The following is a 17,530-nucleotide window of genomic DNA, read 5'->3' as shown; positions in this document are numbered from 1 at the left end:
ATTTCCAATATCTTAGTGCATAACGCCTCGATAAACTCAACATCTATCGTCAGACAGGTTCAATTACCCAGTACTTTTTCTTGGGGCAGTCACCGTCTTTTCGACCCTCGCAGTTCGCGACCGCCTACGATCTATACGAACCGATACCATATACCCCTTGTTGCAGTCTCCAGTCTCGGTCTCCGCCGTCAATCACTGTCGGGGGTTCCATCTCCCCATACAGTCCAACTCAGTCTGGGTTGATAGGTAGACAGACATATACGGTCTACCTTCACTGCACTGCATCTGCATCTGCATTTGCAGCCATATTGTTGTAATGCCCAGCAAACCGACCAAAGCAACCATGTCCAGCTCCAACTCTCCCACATCCCAAACCTCCAACAGCTACGTCGAGCAGACCGTCTCGGTATTGAGCTCGGTCGCCAGCTACATGCGTTTGCCCGCGTTGGCTTCAACGGTACGTCCACTATACTGCAGCTTGGCTGACAAAATAGTCTTGACTGCAGCCATCCGTAACTACCTAGGGACTATTCTAACGTCAATGCGCATACAATAGGGTCTCGCCGCTGTCCTCACCTCATTACTTTACTTTAAACAGAAGTCCGTATCCCAACTCCATCACCATCACCGCCTCCGTCTCCCCTTCCTAGCTACTACCAACCTCCTCTTTCTTTGCCTGACCCGCATCATCATCAAGCCGGGCCCCGCTAACCCTGCATGCATTAGGGCTCTCATTTACCCGAGTAACATTCCCGCAAATTCTCGCTCAGACGTCCCCAAGCCTTCAGACTTTGGCATCTCAAATTTCGAAGAACTTTACATCCCGACCGATGATGGCGAGAAGCTCTCAGCCTTCTACATCCGTGGCCCTCGTGGCCACAAGAACTCAAACATCACCATCTTGATGTTCCATGGCAATGCTGGCAACATCGGCCATCGGTTACCCATCGCTCGAATGATCATAAACTACATTGGTTGCAACGTTTTTATGCTCGAGTATAGAGGCTATGGTTCCTCAACAGGTCAGCCTGATGAGTCGGGTCTCAATGTTGACGCCCAGACAGGGCTCAACTATCTGCGGCAGCGGGCCGAGACACGCGATCACAAGCTCATGGTTTACGGTCAGAGTCTGGGCGGTGCCGTCGCTATCAAGCTTGTCTCCAAGAACCAGGAAGCGGGTGATATCGCTGGTCTGATCTTAGAGAACACCTTCCTCTCCATCCGGAAGCTGATCCCTTCCGTTGTGCCCCCTGCCAAATACCTTACCCTGCTATGCCACCAAGTCTGGCCCAGTGAGTCGGTTCTTCCCAATATCACAAAGGTGCCCACGCTCTTCATCAGTGGCTTGCAGGATGAGATTGTTCCGTAAGTTCCTCTACACCCTCTCTCACACTACTACCCCGGGTCCTGTGATGATTAAATTTGCATCACCCACAAAAGTTGAAGTACCCTCGTGGTCTTGATATGAAAGCAAATACTCCCTGATGATCGACATTACATTCTTCCACTGCAGCATAGCGCAACACAGAACACGAAGCTAATGTATTTCAGGCCAAAACACATGAAACAGCTGTATGACCTCTCCGCCGCACCCACCAAGCGGTGGAAGCCTCTCCCAGGTGGCGACCATAATTCAAGTGTCCTGGAAGAAGGCTATTTTGAAGCCATGTCAGATTTCATCGCTGAGGTAACGGGTGATACACCACAAGAGAAGACACGTTTGTAGAGACTGGGTATATCTCGTTTAATATTCCATTATGCATGCATAGCCTTGGTGAAGGAAGGAAAACGTACGGACAGCATACAGCATCACACTCACGATTTACGACACCTCCTTTTTGTATTACCACACCTCTGCGTATACTTTCTTTGCTAGTCCATATTTACATACACGCTCAACGCTCGCAAATAGTGGATTCGCAATCCCCGAACTAGAAAAGAAACTTGGCATTGATGCGACATTGATAAGCTATTTTGAGTTTGTTTGCTTGTGCTTGTGGTGGCCTTGGTGGGGGCATCTTGAGCCTCGTGATCCCTCCTAACTTGATGTTCGCGTGATACGAAAAAATAAATAGTTGGTGTTACATCAATGTCTTATATGCAAGCCTTTGGGCGCAAGAAAACTTCTGCCATTTGATAAGGGCGATAGAGAATTAAGGTGAATGGTCTAAAAATCTACTAAGTATATACTTTACTTACTAAGTCTATCTTGAAACTGTCTAAGTCTTTTTGTCACTTAGAGATTGGTGCACTCTGCATCTGCGGCATGGGAGGTTGTTCCGAAACCAAGCGAGCGTGATGAAGAATGCTACGAGAATCATGGAGGATCTGCGAGTACATTTCGAGGGCGATCAGATGGAGGGTGCTGGGCAGGATAGTGCTGAGAACCACAGTCCTCAGACGAGAGTTGCTGAGGGGAAAGGTATTGATGTTAAGATGACTGATGCTGAGGTGGACGAGGCCCGGTACATGAGCCAAGCCGAATAGGTAGAATGTCGTCGATACTCTTCTCGGTTTGTAGGGATGTTCCAAACTGCTCTCCTGCTAATGCTTGCTCTGCTTCAACCTCCTCCACAGCCAGTTTCATCGTATTGATAGCTATGTTGCAGACATGAGAGAAAGCATCCTTTCCACTGATAGTTACCTAACTATCATCACGACGGATGCCAGCTTGGGTTATCGTTTTATGCAGGCGTCTGATTCTCTCGACTAGTTTTGGTGAATCATCCTCCGGTCTCTCGTGTAAGCTGGAGCAAGTCTGAACAACGAAAACTTCGCCACATCACCGCAGGAGTGCCATGGCCGTCCAATGCAGCATGCTTGAGTCCGTTGATCTCCCTTTGTCGCAAAGTAGAGTTGGCTAGCAGGTGACAAATCCTTCCATGAAATGCCATTGATTCCTGCTACGTTAGCTTGTCCTCGATGACGCCAACAACGACTGCAAGTTGACTTGACTGGAGGAGGCAATAAGACTTAGGATATTGATCCTAAAATGATAAAAATGCTTAGGTAAATTATCATAAGCTTAGGGTGCTCTTTGATGAGTTTATTTTGGCATCCCTTATTAAGGTCTGAAGTTTTCTTGCTCCCTGGGGCTTGATTTTGTCTCTGAATCCGATCACTTGAAATTGCTGTCGCTGAACATAATCAAATTGGATTGCCGATAAACCTGGATAAATTGTGATTTCGTAGTCGGGCAGTGGGTTCGCCTCTTCGTCTTGGTCAGAGATGATCCTGCATCATACACATAATGTCCTCTCCTTTAACCAAGTTTCTATATGTTCAAGTCCTTGGTCAGCCGAGTTAACGACGGCTGTGCCATCGCCGCCATTCTCGCGGGTGGTGACCAATTCCTGGAGCGCTCCAGGTGCCTTTACCCCAATGACCAAGAGGGCGTTTGTGGCAGTTGTTGATGGGATCGTGCTTGGGCCTAGCTGCTCGGCGGCTTTCATGGCCTTCGCGACCTGTTCTGATCTTGTTTGCCCATGCATTGGCTTCTGAAGATTCTCGCAGGTTGTAGAGAGCTCAGCTAATACTTGCTCGTATTCTTGGCGACAATAGTTAGTTTATTTCCACTTATTTGCAGATTTAGAATTAATAATTAAACAAACCTTTCTGGCCGATCGACTTGACTTGACATGCTGTTATGCATGTGTCTTGGACGACGCAAAGGAATAAACAGAGAGTGTTAAATAAAGACAGCTGAAATATAACGAAAATGACCGAGGTAGGCCGTGCACATGACCGCAGTAGATTTGCTGTTCGGCGGGTTGAACTTGAGTGCAATCTGAGTGAAGCTATCCGCGGCGGTGGTCATTTGAGATATGGAGAATGTAAGATGCAAATTGGAGGATAATTGGCGGAGGGACCATTCTTAGGACCGCTATCCTAAGGGGTGAAAAGATTTAGGCAAGCTTAGTATAGCTTAGTGAATCCTTAGACTACCTATCTACCTAAGTAGTTGTTTTTGGCAGTGTTATTGAATTGGATGTTGGAGGTTTTTTGCTCTTCCGGACCTCAAGAAGAAGAGCAAGTTACTGGAAATCCCTACAGACTCCTATTGGGTATTGGATATCTCGGTAGGTCTACAACTCCATTGCTGTATGTTGCGAAGCTATTCCAAAGCCGCGTAGAAAGAATGCTAATCTATCTGGGGAGCTTAGGACTTCCTTTCTTTTGAAACCTCCTATTCTTCCACTGTTACACTTTTCTTCCTCTCCTATTACACCGCCCCTCTTCCTCCTCTTTCTTGCCCTTTGAATGACAGCGCATTGTATCCTTCACGTTGAAACATTTGCAAATAGTTCCCATCATTATGTTTTGTGCCAGCGAGCTCTCCTTCTCGAAACCGCCATGCATAGCACCGGACTGTGCTCTTAAGTTCTCGCTTATTTGATATTTGTCAGACGTTCTTCTCAATCTTACTATGTACTTTCAACTCTGAAGAGGTTGTTAGGATTCAACTTTAAATGGGTAAGGTATTGATAATACATCATTAGATGAACAATACCCATTTACCCACATACATAGATAGTGAGGCCAAAGGCTGCACAATCAGGATAACACAATAATGTCATTTTTAGACACAACACAACAGCATCAGTAATATAGCCAGACACCTCTATCATAGGCTCGCATTAAATCAGAGGTCAGTGTAAACTTTTGCTGCTTTGATGATGTAATTGCTGCCTCAAATACCAGCCTTAGCAGCGAGGTTTTTCAACTTCTCCCCCTACCTTTTTTCTTTTATATTATGCTTTATTCAACCACGCACTTCTCCAGTACGTTATTCAAAATGCCTCCTGATCACTTTTGCTAACATAGGTCATAGTCACCGTCTCGATGTCGGTACGCAACAGCCTGCAGCCCGACGAAGGAGTCTCGGTTGGAACGTGGATATTCCTAGTGGTCGACGAAAAGCTCTACTCGACACGATCTTTGGAGCATCAACGGTCGCAAGACCCAAGTCGATTCTAAGCCTCCCCGCAGTCTTCCACTACCCTTAAAGGTTCCTTCAATGCATCCAGAATATCCGTGATGAAAATCTTCAAATGGACCGATCGGGGCACCTCATCAAACAAGCTGTTGCACAAGACAAGCCTTGTTTAAGCAACATCGGGATCTCCCTACTACGCCGAACACAAGCCGAGGCAGCAAGCCCGTTGCTACATGCGACTAGGAGGCTTTTCGAGCGACTCCCGTTTGATCAAACCCAACACCCCAGAGAGGATGAAGAGATCCAGGAGGCCCTACAAGACTGGGATGCCGAATAGGGCGAGGATGGCTTCAATCCTGACGTCGAAGGGTTGTCTGACGAGCCCTGCCAGGCCAAAACTCGCAAAAGGAAGCGCTCGCGTAACCCTCCTACACCCAGTGCTGGCTCTCGTCAGACGCCGAGATGGAGGAGATATTTGGCTGCCCAAATTTCATGGAGAAATGGTTTCCCTTCTTGAAGGCAGAGGATACCCCGATATTTTTCCCTCGGGTAGAGGCCATCCTTGCAAAGGTGAAGGATGTTCGCGAGTTATGGCCAGGCGAAAAGATCCTTATCGTTTCCGAGTTTGTGCTCCTCCTTGACATCATCAAGGAAGGCATCCAGCGGCGCAGTAAGACAGATGCCAAGTTCAAGTTCCCTCTCACCGAGTATAATGGCACCGTGAACTTGGAAAACCGTGCTCGGGCCTAGTCCAGCTTTAACCTACCCACTGGTGGACCAGAAGTGCTTCTACTTATTGCAGGAGCTGGTGGTTCTGGCCTCAACCTTGCCAGGGCCACGCATATCATTATCACCGAGCCTTTTTGGACACCTGGTCCACTACAACAGGTCATCGGGCGAGCTCACAGGTTTTCTCACGAGAATACTGTCCATGTTTGGCACATGATAGCCCACCCATCATAAATTTACCAGTTCATTCTGGATAGGCAGGCAAGAAAGGTCCATTTTGTGCAAGGACTCATGTCTATCATCACTGGACAAGACACAGAGGCCTCTAACGAGAAAGCGTTGCCAGCTCATACAATCCGCCAATGAGATGAGGGAGATGCCAATTCTGAAGATTTTACTCCGTAGCTCGATTGATGACTAGGATGAGAATAGCTGCCGTTGGAGGAGTGGACTTTTAGAGTCAAGTTAGATGAGCTTTAGGATTTATTCACCAAGCTTAGCCTAAACTTATGCCTCTATTCTAATATATTCATAAGTTTTACCTAAATCTTTGTACAGTTAAGATGAAATTGATTGGAAATAAGGGAAAGGACTGGGCGTTACTGTTGAAGAATTTCATATACAATACTGGCTTTGCAGCTGTTACATCTTGCTCTACCTCTAAATATTTACAACTCATCCCTATTGTGGCCCTAGGGGCGGTTGGTTGAAGTCAAACGGCGCCATCACGCCTTGTTCTGAACCTTGAAGCTGCATACTCAAAAACTCGTCCGTCACAAGTGTACCTAACTCCTCGCCCCATTGAGCCATGAGCTCAGCTGTAACGTTGTGACCCAGCTCTAGGCCGTTCATGAGATCTGGCCCAATGAGAGGATCTTCCGGGGGCATCACAACCTGTGCATTGCGTGCCCTTACGACATAATCTTTGATCTCACCCATGCATGGCCAGGTGTGCTGTACTTCCTCCATTGCGTCAATGACAGTCGAAAGTGATCGTGCAATGTCTGAGTCTTCCCACGAGGCTCCCTGAAAGAACCTCTTCATCATGATGGTGCCAGCTGCCGTGGATAGAGTCTGAACAAAGTCCAGTGGCAATGAGCGGAATCGATAGTGTCGTGAATATGTTCTCATCAGGCGCAGAATAGCCTGCAACGACTCGTAGCAGATCTCCACGTCTTCACTTTCGGCAATACCTTGTTTCTCGTACATATGCGAAGGCGGCCGATGAAGAATAATCATGATTGTATGGAACAGCATGCTGTGACATGTCAGTATACAAAGATGACGCGGCTTGGAGGGCAACTCACTGCATACGAAGCACAGAGGGTTGCACGACGCCTACAGTCCATTGGTTCCAGTGCAGAGTACCGGGAAGACTCGATAGCCACTTTGTGAGCGACACGTGTATTTGTCGTGACCTGGCTGCAGCTACGGTGGCGTCGACGTTACCTCGACGATTCTCAAAGAGATCCGTGATCATGAGATGGGCGATCTTGCACAGCTCTGCTTGGTAGATGAAGGACCCAACAAGGGCAACTCCGTCTTCGAATTCTGTTGCTGAAGCACCTTTACAGATGTACGTGTCCAGCAAACCCTCCCAGTCTGGAGGGTACTGCAATCTGATAGTGTTGCGGACGTCTGATTCGCTAGGGTGCAGAGCTGGTGGTCTGCCAAAGTATAAACTCAGTTGCTTATCGGCAATGAATATAGCCCAGTAGACCCGTCTAAGAATCTCCGTGTCACGGTTTGATGCTCCTTCTGTCGAAGCGTCCCAGTTGTTTGGGTCAAGGTGAAGGCCCATCTCGTGGGCAAGTCGGAAGGCCATACCAGCAAAGAGCCAGCCTTTTGATGTATGACCTACACCAATTTCACGATAACCCAATAAGGCCAAAGCTTGCAAGGTGGTAAGTTCTGGGCTGTCGAGAGCTGCGTATATCAGTTGCTGAGCCTGGTGGGCAAAGATATCGGATACCGAGCGAGAATCGTCGAGCTGCATGGCGCCAAGCGAGCAGATAGCAAAGAGCAGAGCATCTGAGTAGTATCTGCCCGAGCCAACATCATAGTCTCGTAAGAAGTACTCTCTGTAGATGAGCATATGGAACTGATATTGATACTTAAAATAGGCTGCCATGCACGTCTGGGAGGTCTCATCGTGAGGTGCGTACACAAAGCTCGGGTCTCTCGGGCTGCTGGAAGCGCTCACTTCCGGTATGTTCATCATGAGCGGTGTGGAGTTAGATTCGAGGTGAGTAGTTATCTCATCTGGGGATAATGAGACCTCTTGTGAGAGATGGATGTGAAAAGCGCTGGTGCCGCCAAAGAACTGAGTGGCATGGCTCGATCGAGGGCGTCTCAACTGTCCAGAACGGACCTGAGCAGCTACAACTTTGGGGTCAGTATTTGACTTGGCATGTTCAATCTGCGACTTTTGTGTAATGTCGAGTGAGGCTGGTGGTGAGAGGGCTATCTCGGACAGCATCTCATCTCTCTCAGCGCTGTCGGCAACGGCGAGCTTGCGAAGCAGTAGCTCAAGAGATGCCACTTGACCCTCTAGAGCTTGAACATAGCCTTTAGATATTGGCCTGGTTGGTTTTGGAGTTAGTGATAGTTCATGATTCTGGCGAGGTAGAGTCATACCGTTGCTTCTCTCCGCTACCGCTGAGTATACATTCCGTGCCAGCCTTGATACACCGCGAGCACGGCCGTTTTCGATCACATTTTATCTTGTCGAAGAGTTAGTTTTGAGGTCGATGAAAGAGCTAAAGACACGTATATCGCACCTTGCGGCGACGACATCGTTCACAACTGTAGTAGTCATTTGAGTCAGCGCATGAAAGTGGAGTTGGCTTAGATGAGGGGATTACTCACGATATCTTGATGGACTCGCCCATTGGCGTTTCCTCCATGATGAGGGATGTGTAGATGAGAAGGCGCTTGGGTATGGATTTCTGAGCGTTGATCGCTATTTTTTGGGACAATTAATAGTCGTACCATGAGTGAGTAGTCATAGATGGTAGAAACGGCTCGTTTAGACGCCAAGGGTGAATCGCTAGCTACTACTGGCTGTTTTTATTGGCTTGTCACTTGACCTCAGCATTCAACATTCCTATACATGAAATCACCAAGTGTTTCTCTCACTATTCTAAGGTGTAACAGAAAACATGGACAGATTGAGCAAGAGAACTATCATCTAGAGATGAACGATTCTGATAGATTTTGACTTGAATTGTAGACGGTGTGATTTCACTTGCTCAACGTCCCGGGTAGCTCCAAATGATCTGATCTGACAAGTGTCCGACCTGCATTTGAAGAGCAAGGATTTATGGCTATTACAAGAAAGACTTTGAGTCTCGAGCGGATTATGGAGTCTTTTTGTGCGTAATAGCCATACTTTTAATTATCTCGATGCGTCAGCTATTCAGCCAGCTGAGGAGAACTCCTTGTAAACGGGAGCATGTCAGTTCATGGTGAGTGCAAACCATATCTTGAGCCAACAAGGGTGAATTGGTGGGCATCCTTGTCTCTCGGGTGCCTTGCAGCCAACCTTGTAGATTAAAAAGCATGAGCCACTGCTTATGGTAAGTATATGAATCTTGAAAGGAAACCTGATCGGAACATTGCTGCAGGTGCGTTGCATATCTTTGATGTACAGCCTCGAAGCTGTTGACAGGGCTAAAGACTCATGGAAATCCATCATGTCGATGCTTGTTGTGCTTGCTCGTTGCCAGCACAGCCTGTTGAGTATCTGCTGTAGCTCTGGTAGGGGTGCCTACAGGTTGGCGATGAGAAACCTACCATTTTGTTGTAGGCGGTTGCCATTTCGGCAGTGATGTTGTCACGTCTAAATATCTCAGTCTATCTATCGAGGTCTCCTGAGCCAACCACCCGTCGAACATTGACACCTGAAACACTTGAGTATGCACTGCACTAATCAGCCAACAAAATAATGAACCCAAAGGATAAGGCCGTTGTTCTGCAGGAAGTAACCAGCACGAATATGCTTAATACAGAAATCTCCGAAGGCGCAGGACGATGATGACAGGGGAATATGCGGCCAACGGCCACGGAGACTGACTTGGATGACAGGGAACTTTTGAGTGACATACTGTACATTCGTAGTAAGAAGACGACGAAGAAGGGCTGAAAGAGATGGCGAATCTTGGCATTGAAAGCAGGGGTAAACATGCTGGCTTAGACTCGGAGTCGGCGGCTGCAAGATGTCTCCGGTCTTGCTACCATGAGTTGTGTATTTGCCAGTGACATTGATATTGATCACCACCACCACCACCACCACCACCACCACCCCCCATATTTTGCATTATAATGCATCTGCTATTACTGCCTTAGCCTTTCTCATGATGATCTGAAGTATCAGACTAGCAAGCGGGTGTAACCTATATGCACATCCGTAAAACCTGCCTTTGTTTGTTTCTGATTTCTGAGGGACTTATAATTAACATTCCTTTGACCAACACGTTGTTGATCCAGTTCAGGAATACTCTGCGAAAATAATGAGGCCATTCCCCCAAAGTGCCAAGAATTGCAGAGCCTAGGTCTATCGCCCACGCCGCAACCTGGAACGACTTGGCCCATTGAATGCCTCTTCCGCATGATGGGAAATTGTGGAATTGGGTCAAGTCTCGACCTCGGACCCGCTGCGATATGGGCTATGCTCGATATCGGCCGAGGACAGGGCAAGGATATCGTAATTTAGCCTGGGTTCCTACAGTAGCGCTGAGATTCGGCCAATGATGGTTGCCACGTTTTTCTTGTCCGTGGCCTGTATCTTTATTACCAACTGCATGGAGGTTAATTCATTGTTACCTGTAATTCCACGGTTACCTTACTGTTGCTTATTCTCTGACTCTGCCTTCGCTTAGATTCGACCCCCCCCAATCCAACCAATAATGTCTCAAGATACCTGGCCATAAGACGGATTCACTCTAGATTCTTGGCTCTTGGCTATACTTTCACCTCTACCTAACCGCCCGCAAAGTGAAAGTACCTCTAGCCTCATGCACGGGTGTGGCGGCCGACTAACACTTAAAAAACAAGGGTCTAAACGGTTTCTTTCAACTTACATGGGTCAGCCAACACTCGATAGCTACCTTAGGTACGGAGTAGGCAAGGGAAGTCTTGGTATTCCTTCGTATTAAAGGTCCCCATTGTCAGCTCAATTAGTCTCGTTTCCTTTGTTTCGCGTTTCTTTGTCTATTTATGACCTCATATTAATGAAACTGTCGTACTTAAACAACTCGCCATCATCTGAGGTCTAACGCCCCTGGTTATTGAACCACACACATTCAAAACACCAGAGACCGAGTGCCTCAACTATAATGACAGCCGCTCCAAAACAGTCGGATCCTGCCTCCGAAGAAGACTCTGTACATGCACCCAATAACGCGAACAACATTCATGATGAAGCGGCGATAAAAAAACAGCCCGGCCGGAAAAAATGGTTCATAATTGGTGCAATTGTGTTCCTAATAGTGCTAATACTGAGCTTGACGCTGGGGCTGTATTACGGACTCAGAAAGGTATGTTGCAACTGATCCCTCAAGCACAGTCTTTGGCAGTCTGTAGAATACAATCTGAAGCACGACTGAACCTGTGTTCTCCAAAGGAACACAATGTCGATAAAACCGCCGCCAAAGACAACACCAACCAAACTCCCTCTCCACAACCCAGCGATAATCCAAACAACAACTCAGATGACAATGATAATAACAAAGACAAGGGGAAAAGCTCAGATGACGATAAAGAAGAACCCGCCAAGAAGAGAGAAGGACCGTTTGTGGACCTGGGGTACTCCAAATATGAAGGCAATGTCCTCGAGAGCAACATTCATGAGTATCTCGGTATACGCTATGCGAAAGCCCCAACAGGGGATCTTCGATGGAGAGCACCTGAAGAACCCGAGTCCACAACCGGAACGCTAAAGGCTCAAGAGGTAAATACAATCCAGCTAACTCATCGACAATATCTCATTCTCTATAGTACGCCCCTTACTGCCCAGGAGTCAACGACGGTCTCAGCTCGCGCATTGACGAAGACTGTCTATTCGCCAACGTATGGACTCCAGCAAATGCAACCTCCGACTCGAAACTCCCCGTCATGGTTTTCTTCCAGTCAGGTGGCTACATTAGGAACGCTTCTCCCTACGTGAATGGTACACAGCTCATCTCGGCCTCAAACAACAACATCATCTTTGTTAACTTCAACTACCGTGTTGGCATGTTTGGGTTCCTCGCTTCCAAGGAGGTCAAAGAAGATGGCCACCTTAACGCAGGATTGATGGATCAGAGATTCCTCCTCAACTGGATTCAGAAACACATCGAGGAGTTTGGCGGCGATCCTGAGCATGTTATCCTCCATGGTGAATCTGCGGGTGCCGGATCTGTGGCCCTTCAACTCGTTGCGTATGGTGGAAAGGACGAGGGACTTTTTGCTGGTGCCATTGCTGAGTCGACATTTATGCCTGGCCTCCCCAACCCTGACGATCTACAGTATCAGTTCGATCGAGTTGTCAACGCCACAGACTGTGCGGACGCCGACGACACATTGAAGTGCCTCCGCGGAATCAAGTCGACAGACCTCCAAGCCCATAACGCAAAGGCTCCTTTCGACGGCCGCACTTATCGATCTTACTTCTACTGGGCACCCACTACTGATGGTGACATGTTTCCAGACTTGCCTTCTAAGCTCTACGAGAAGGGCGAATTTGTCAAGGTGCCACTACTCTCTGGCTCTTGTACAAATGGTATGTACCTGAACCCATATTCATGTTGCATTACTAATTCTATACTTAGAGGGATCCAATTATGCCGTCAACGCAGGCAGCTCAGCCCAGTTCATACGCTACATGCAAAATGAATACCCCTATTTGACCACAGAAGATACCGAGACCATTCTCGACCTCTACCCACAAGAGCCCAAGATCGTAAAACACGATACTTGGTTTCCCTCAGCCTCGCGCGCGTACGGCGAAGCAACCTTCATCTGCCCTACAAACAACATCCTCAACGCCTTCGCTGAGCACGCCGACCCCAAGACCCTCTGGTCTTATCGCTATAATGTTGCCATTGAAGAGTTCACCAACGACGGCTATGGCGTTCCCCATGTCTCCAATGCGCCCGCCGTGTTTGGCCCTGATATGACAGCTGCCAAAGCTGGCCCCAGCTATCGCACTTACAACGCGCCCATGGTCCCCATTGTCCAGAACTACTGGATCAGTTTTGTCCGTAGCTTCGACCCAAACACTCACCGTGACGAGGATGCTCCTCGCTGGGAGAATTGGGGTGATGACCAACGACGTCTAGTGTTTGAGTTGAACAACAACACAATGGAGAGTGTGGACAAGGGTCAACGGGAGCGATGCGAGGCTTGGTTAGATATGAGTGGCTCTACCAAGCATTAATGATCTTCACGACTTTGATTACATCACGATTCACAAGCATTTATTTTATCGAATATACTTGATACCCATGTCATATACATAATACATCTACTCACATTCACCCTGCCGATTCAATGTGATCTCCTAGTCTAGTTGATTTCGTTCATCACCATGATTGCCTTGAACCAAGTAATCGTATGTTTCATCTAGTACTAGTTCTGCCTCAAGTTGCTCAACATATCAATGCTTAGCATAATGTCGTTGTAGTTCATGCCATCACAACATCCAGGTAATATGTTCAACTACCAACGAAATAATCGCTATAACATTCAGTCATGGTAATGAATAGTCTCACCCTGGTTGAATTTAACAGGAAAAAGTCGCCATGTTATCCTTCAGAATCCGAATCCTGAGATCAGCTCAATGTTCGTCGCATTAAAGCTTGGACTGCCCGCTTTGCCTCTGCTGCCCAGCGCTTCACTCGCCGTGTTCTGTTGCGTATTCTCTGTGGCAACATTACGCTCGGTGTTAGCATAGAATCTTCAAAAGAGCTGCCCTGAGTAATCTCAGACCGTAACGGTGTAGGGTCGCTGAGGTTGGCTGGACCCCTTGGCCTTTTCCGTATGTTCGTCGGCGAAGCCCGGAGTCGAAAAAAAGACGACTTCTTCCTTATGGGCTTTGAATAGAGAGTTCTGTCAAAATTCTTCCTTACGAAGTTCTTCCCTGAATATAGTGTTTTGTCAAAGTCCCATCTGTCGAATATGCCAAGCCCGCTATCAAACTTTGATTGACTCACTAGTTTCGCCGTTACTATACCCTTAGTTGAAGGGGGGTAAGGAATATCAAACTGGTCAGACAGCTGCCGCGAAGGTCCTCGGATAGTTCCTTCGTCGATGTTAGAGAGTCGCTTATCAACACCAAACTGGGCGAGTTGCTCTTCCAGTGCTTCCCTAAAGCTCGATCGATCTGTAAAAACGTCTCTGTGAGGAAAGTTCTTCAGCTCTAAGAGAGAGCTGTACTGCTTTAACGGGCTGTTGCGCACAATTGTTCCGTCAGGGCCCATTAGCTTATTGCTCATTCGACTTCGAGACACTTTGAGTCTGAGTCTTGGCTTGATAGGATTACTGGAGCTTCTCTCAGGAATGCCCGGAGATTCAAGGCTCCATTTGCTCTGAAGCCCTGACCGAGACGACCTTAGACGAACTTTGAACCGAGAGGGATTGGTCTGGGTTGGATGGTAGTATGGCTTTGTCGAGTCATTGGTTCTTGATACTGGTTTTGAAGACATCGCATCCACACCTACTTTAGACTCCAGGCGAATAGCATTATTAGCAGGATTGCTGGCATACGTCTTATATGCGTGGGCTGCGGTATTTCTAGACGAACTCCAACATGGGAGATCGGAATTGTATTGCGCTTCATCAGGTAACGGTGGCAGAGCCTTCATTAACTGCGGAATGCTGTTTGTGACCCTCAGCTGATGTGCTGGTGAGATTGGGTTAGGTGAAAGAATCCCAGCGCCGATAGTTGCTTTTGGCACGCTCTGCTTCGGTAGGGCCACATCGTTCTTATTCGGGATCTTAATGTTTGTATTGGCGGGGGTTCGGCGATGATGCGCCCCGCGGAGCTTTGGTTTCACAGGGACCCCTTCGTTTCCCATATGTAACGAAGGTTTGTCTGGGCATCGAGCTTTCGTCTTTGGTGGAACAGGAGGAGGACTTGCCCGAACAGTGTCATATTCACCGGATCCCTTATCTTTTTGGCTACCTTCCCAAACCCAGTCGTCTTCGCTGGTGTCGATAGATAGTACGGGAGAGCCGCGCTGGGCTAGAGTGGAAGTCATCAGGTGGCCTTCCTTCGGCTGCTCCTCTCGAGGTTTTGTAACCATGTCGCATATTGCAGGCCCCATAACTGAGATATTTGGGGTACAGCAGGGCTCGGGGAAACTTGAAAGTCCACCATTGTAAGTATCTGGTTGCTTTTGCTAAAAGCGGCTGTCTTCCAGCTTATCCATCGCTGGTTGCTCACAGGCCGGCTGCATTGGAGATTGTTGGGTTGTTTTGATAAAGATCGGAGTTTCCTTGCAACTAGAATTAATATCGGAATCATAAAATTCTTGCCGCTGAGGACTGGACGCATGTAAGTTGCCATACATTGGCACCGAAGCTGCCTGGTTTTGTTTGTTTTCATGTATAGCTGAGCTTCCATAAGAATCTAAGCTTGTTAGTTTCATCAAATTCATCAGCAGAAGTCATACCTTTGAAGCTGGCCGAGGGCGCCGTAGTTGTTTCCTCCATGTCGTCTCTCCTCAATATGACGGTAGTATGCCCTTGAGGAGAGCCAATTGGGGACGCATACTCAAATCCGGATGGGAATCCCTTGTCAAACTCTTCAGTATAATCGTAGTAGAACGAGCTTGGTGAACGAAGAGGTTGTGTGGCATCGTCCGGGGTCCTTCCGTGATACATGTCCACGATGGACGTCAAACTGGCAGATCGAACACTTTGGTCGCCAGGCATGTACTGAAGATATGGAGATTTCGATGGCGGATATCCCGCACCGCTGGGTCTTCTTGACGGATTGGCCCTTGAACCGTAATAAGGTGCGGATGAGGAGCGCGGAGGTAATGAAGACATTGATCGACTGAATTCGGGCCTCAAGGACAAGGGAGGGTATCGTCGATGCTTGCGATAACCCCTATGCATGTGAGAACTGTAGTTCATGCGCTGTTAACCGTCAGACTGGGGTTGATTGTGAGAGAAGAAGGAGTTACTGACATGCGAAGACCTGTCAATCTCAACCATTCTCCGGTGATCAATGAGACCATTATCTGTCACTGCTGGAGAAGAAGGCCGGACACCAGGCCGTCTCAGACGTGTGGGATATGGAAATGGCGAGCGAGGACGCTGAGGGCCATTATTGCTTTGTTGACTGTGAAAGGTACCGGATGATTTAAAGGAAGGAACCCGCCTTGAACTGCACGTTGTCAAAGAGTACGTTCGCTGGCCTTCCGACGTGGGAGAAAAAGACCTGGGATGAGGAACTCCAGGAGAGCCATATAATGAAATGATCTCGGAAGTCGTGTCTCGATACGACGGTAGCGATCTACGGTCGTCCCGGATTGGACCGTCCTTAACTTCATCGTAATAAGGGCGAGCTGGCCGCCTCGCCCTTTTATGACCGACTCTTGTGCGAGGGGGTCGAGATATATTTGAAGGTAAACCAGAATTGATGGAGTAGATACCAAGATCTCCGGTCTCTGTTGTCGTCTTGAGCATGCTCTCTAGAGGCCCGGTAGAGCGGAGGAGAGCAGAAGTATCGTTCAAGCTCTGAAAAGGTAGTCGTGGTTGAGACGGAGACCGTAGCCTCGGGGTAGTGGAACGTCTTTCATGAGATTGATAGGCGCTGTGCAGTGAAGCTTGGCTGGCTGATCTGTATCTGGAATCACCGAGGTTCATGATCACTCGCTAACAACTTGACGCTGCATGGAATGCAAATGGAGAGGGGGATAAGATAGACAAGGAATATTCGACTGATCATTTACCGATCAGGAGACCAAGAAGACCAAGAAAGTCGGAGTAGGCGATTACAAGCCAAAATGGCAATAGTCACAGGCAAAAGATGGACACATTCTCGAGAATGATTATTAGTGAAGACGAAGTATTGAGATCTGATGGGAAGTTGAGGTCATCTTGCGGCAAGGATCCTTCCTTCGGACAAGAATTACCTGAGGTAGGTATGAAGAGTCTAATGTTGGATTCCTTCCTGTTTTCAAAGAGGCACGCACTTGCAATTACAGCTGCACTTACCATTATTTGGATTGGAAGGTTGGTCTTGATGTTGCTATCACCCTAATGAATATGAAGGAGGAGCTACCTATGTTGTTGTGGTTTGTAGGTAAGGTAGTACCAATCTAGCAGGTACCTGGGTGCCCAGTGTACTTTAGGCAGTAGATGCCACACTTTGTAGCCAGGCAGGAAGGGCAATGGTGCCAAAGTTGAGGCCGGAGAGACAGCTCCTTCCACGTGACATGCAACGAGGCCATCACCAAGCTTGGGGAGGCAACCTTAGGATCTTTACCTAAGCGACAAAAATATTTAGGTGATTTAGCCTAAGCTTAGGGGTCTCTTTACTGAGTTTATTTTGGCATCCTCATTTCAAGTCTTAAGTTTTCTTGCTCCTAAGGTTGTTGTTGAGTGTGGCGTACCTGCCCGGAGATAAAGACCCACCTCTAAGGGCCTGTTTCAACGACGGCGTAAAGATCGACAACACTCTTGCCATCTATGCGATTGGAATGCCGATGATATGAAACGCCACGAGATGAAAGAGAGTTCATGAGAAATCCCAAAGGCAATGAGTGTTGACTTTTCGGTGCTACAAATGGGATATTTACTCGTCAATGAATGCATATCGACGTGGGTGGCGTTCATTCCTCCTTCGTAAAGAGCAGCATTGGGCGTCAAGATTTA

General features: G+C 47.8%; 7 protein-coding genes across 11 annotated transcripts; 4 read left to right on the top strand and 3 right to left on the bottom strand.

Annotated features, from left to right (window-relative positions):
- Positions 1 to 316: 316 nt before the first annotated feature.
- Positions 317 to 1,726, top strand: FOIG_03005 (uncharacterized protein; the record flags this gene model as incomplete). The annotated part of the gene is made up of 4 exons (XM_031200621.1): positions 317 to 457; positions 557 to 600; positions 727 to 1,365; positions 1,552 to 1,726. The coding sequence occupies 4 exons, from the start codon at positions 317 to 319 to the stop codon at positions 1,724 to 1,726; spliced, it is 999 nt and encodes a 332-aa protein (XP_031070389.1).
- Positions 1,727 to 2,319: 593 nt separating this feature from the next.
- FOIG_03004 (uncharacterized protein) lies at positions 2,320 to 2,487 on the top strand (the record flags this gene model as incomplete). Its single annotated transcript, XM_031200620.1, has 1 exon — positions 2,320 to 2,487. One exon carries the CDS (start codon positions 2,320 to 2,322, stop codon positions 2,485 to 2,487), a length of 168 nt encoding a protein of 55 aa, XP_031070388.1.
- A 2,404-nt stretch (positions 2,488 to 4,891) lies between these two features.
- FOIG_03002 (uncharacterized protein) lies at positions 4,892 to 9,504 on the bottom strand. 2 transcript variants are annotated; one of them, XM_031200617.1, is made up of 7 exons: positions 9,461 to 9,504; positions 8,534 to 9,234; positions 8,446 to 8,470; positions 8,303 to 8,388; positions 6,973 to 8,247; positions 6,167 to 6,923; positions 4,892 to 5,100 (listed from the first exon to the last, which is right to left on the bottom strand). In XM_031200617.1, exons 2-6 carry the CDS (start codon positions 8,569 to 8,571, stop codon positions 6,347 to 6,349), a joined length of 2,001 nt encoding a protein of 666 aa, XP_031070385.1. In that variant the 5' UTR covers positions 8,572 to 9,234; positions 9,461 to 9,504; the 3' UTR covers positions 4,892 to 5,100; positions 6,167 to 6,346. The 2 variants fall into 2 exon arrangements, with proteins under 2 accessions (XP_031070385.1, XP_031070386.1); XM_031200618.1 differs by having other exon boundaries at positions 6,167 to 8,247.
- Positions 5,399 to 5,899, top strand: FOIG_03003 (uncharacterized protein; the record flags this gene model as incomplete). Its single annotated transcript, XM_031200619.1, has 2 exons — positions 5,399 to 5,672; positions 5,739 to 5,899. 2 exons carry the CDS (start codon positions 5,399 to 5,401, stop codon positions 5,897 to 5,899), a joined length of 435 nt encoding a protein of 144 aa, XP_031070387.1.
- Positions 9,505 to 10,827: 1,323 nt separating the features above from the next.
- On the top strand, positions 10,828 to 13,230 carry FOIG_03001 (uncharacterized protein). 4 transcript variants are annotated; one of them, XM_031200615.1, is made up of 4 exons: positions 10,828 to 11,202; positions 11,403 to 11,615; positions 11,663 to 12,425; positions 12,475 to 13,230. In XM_031200615.1, exons 1-4 carry the CDS (start codon positions 11,002 to 11,004, stop codon positions 13,080 to 13,082), a joined length of 1,785 nt encoding a protein of 594 aa, XP_031070383.1. In that variant the 5' UTR covers positions 10,828 to 11,001; the 3' UTR covers positions 13,083 to 13,230. The 4 variants fall into 4 exon arrangements, with proteins under 4 accessions (XP_031070383.1, XP_031070381.1, XP_031070382.1 ...); XM_031200613.1 differs by having other exon boundaries at positions 11,289 to 11,615; XM_031200614.1 differs by having other exon boundaries at positions 10,828 to 11,615.
- Positions 13,231 to 13,476: 246 nt separating this feature from the next.
- On the bottom strand, positions 13,477 to 14,970 carry FOIG_03000 (uncharacterized protein; the record flags this gene model as incomplete). The annotated part of the gene is made up of 1 exon (XM_031200612.1): positions 13,477 to 14,970. One exon carries the CDS (start codon positions 14,968 to 14,970, stop codon positions 13,477 to 13,479), a length of 1,494 nt encoding a protein of 497 aa, XP_031070380.1.
- Positions 14,971 to 15,166: 196 nt separating this feature from the next.
- FOIG_02999 (uncharacterized protein) lies at positions 15,167 to 16,519 on the bottom strand (the record flags this gene model as incomplete). The annotated part of the gene is made up of 3 exons (XM_031200611.1): positions 15,167 to 15,231; positions 15,319 to 15,787; positions 15,839 to 16,519. The coding sequence occupies 3 exons, from the start codon at positions 16,517 to 16,519 to the stop codon at positions 15,167 to 15,169; spliced, it is 1,215 nt and encodes a 404-aa protein (XP_031070379.1).
- Between the last annotated feature and the right edge of the window lie 1,011 nt (positions 16,520 to 17,530).

This window comes from Fusarium odoratissimum (assembly GCF_000260195.1).
Source record: "Fusarium odoratissimum NRRL 54006 unplaced genomic scaffold supercont1.3, whole genome shotgun sequence".
In the NCBI taxonomy this organism is placed as follows: Eukaryota; Fungi; Ascomycota; class Sordariomycetes; order Hypocreales; family Nectriaceae; genus Fusarium; species Fusarium odoratissimum.
Note: the sequence above shows the minus strand (reverse complement) of the source record. Positions and strands in the feature narration are given on the sequence as shown.

Excerpts from the sequence above, each read along its gene's own strand:
- FOIG_03001 (XM_031200613.1), top strand. The coding sequence starts at position 11,002 with ATGACAGCCGCTCCAAAACAGTCGGATCCTGCCTCCGAAGAAGACTCT. Across the intron at positions 11,203-11,288 it reads TGTATTACGGACTCAGAAAG|GAACACAATGTCGATAAAAC; the intron begins GTATGTTGCAAC and ends TGTTCTCCAAAG. Across the intron at positions 12,426-12,474 it reads CTCTGGCTCTTGTACAAATG|AGGGATCCAATTATGCCGTC; the intron begins GTATGTACCTGA and ends TTCTATACTTAG.
- FOIG_03002 (XM_031200617.1), bottom strand. The coding sequence starts at position 8,571 with ATGGAGGAAACGCCAATGGGCGAGTCCATCAAGATATC. Across the intron at positions 8,471-8,533 it reads GGCGAGTCCATCAAGATATC|TTGTGAACGATGTCGTCGCC; the intron begins GTGAGTAATCCC and ends TGACTACTACAG. Across the intron at positions 6,924-6,972 it reads CCCTCTGTGCTTCGTATGCA|CATGCTGTTCCATACAATCA; the intron begins GTGAGTTGCCCT and ends GACATGTCACAG.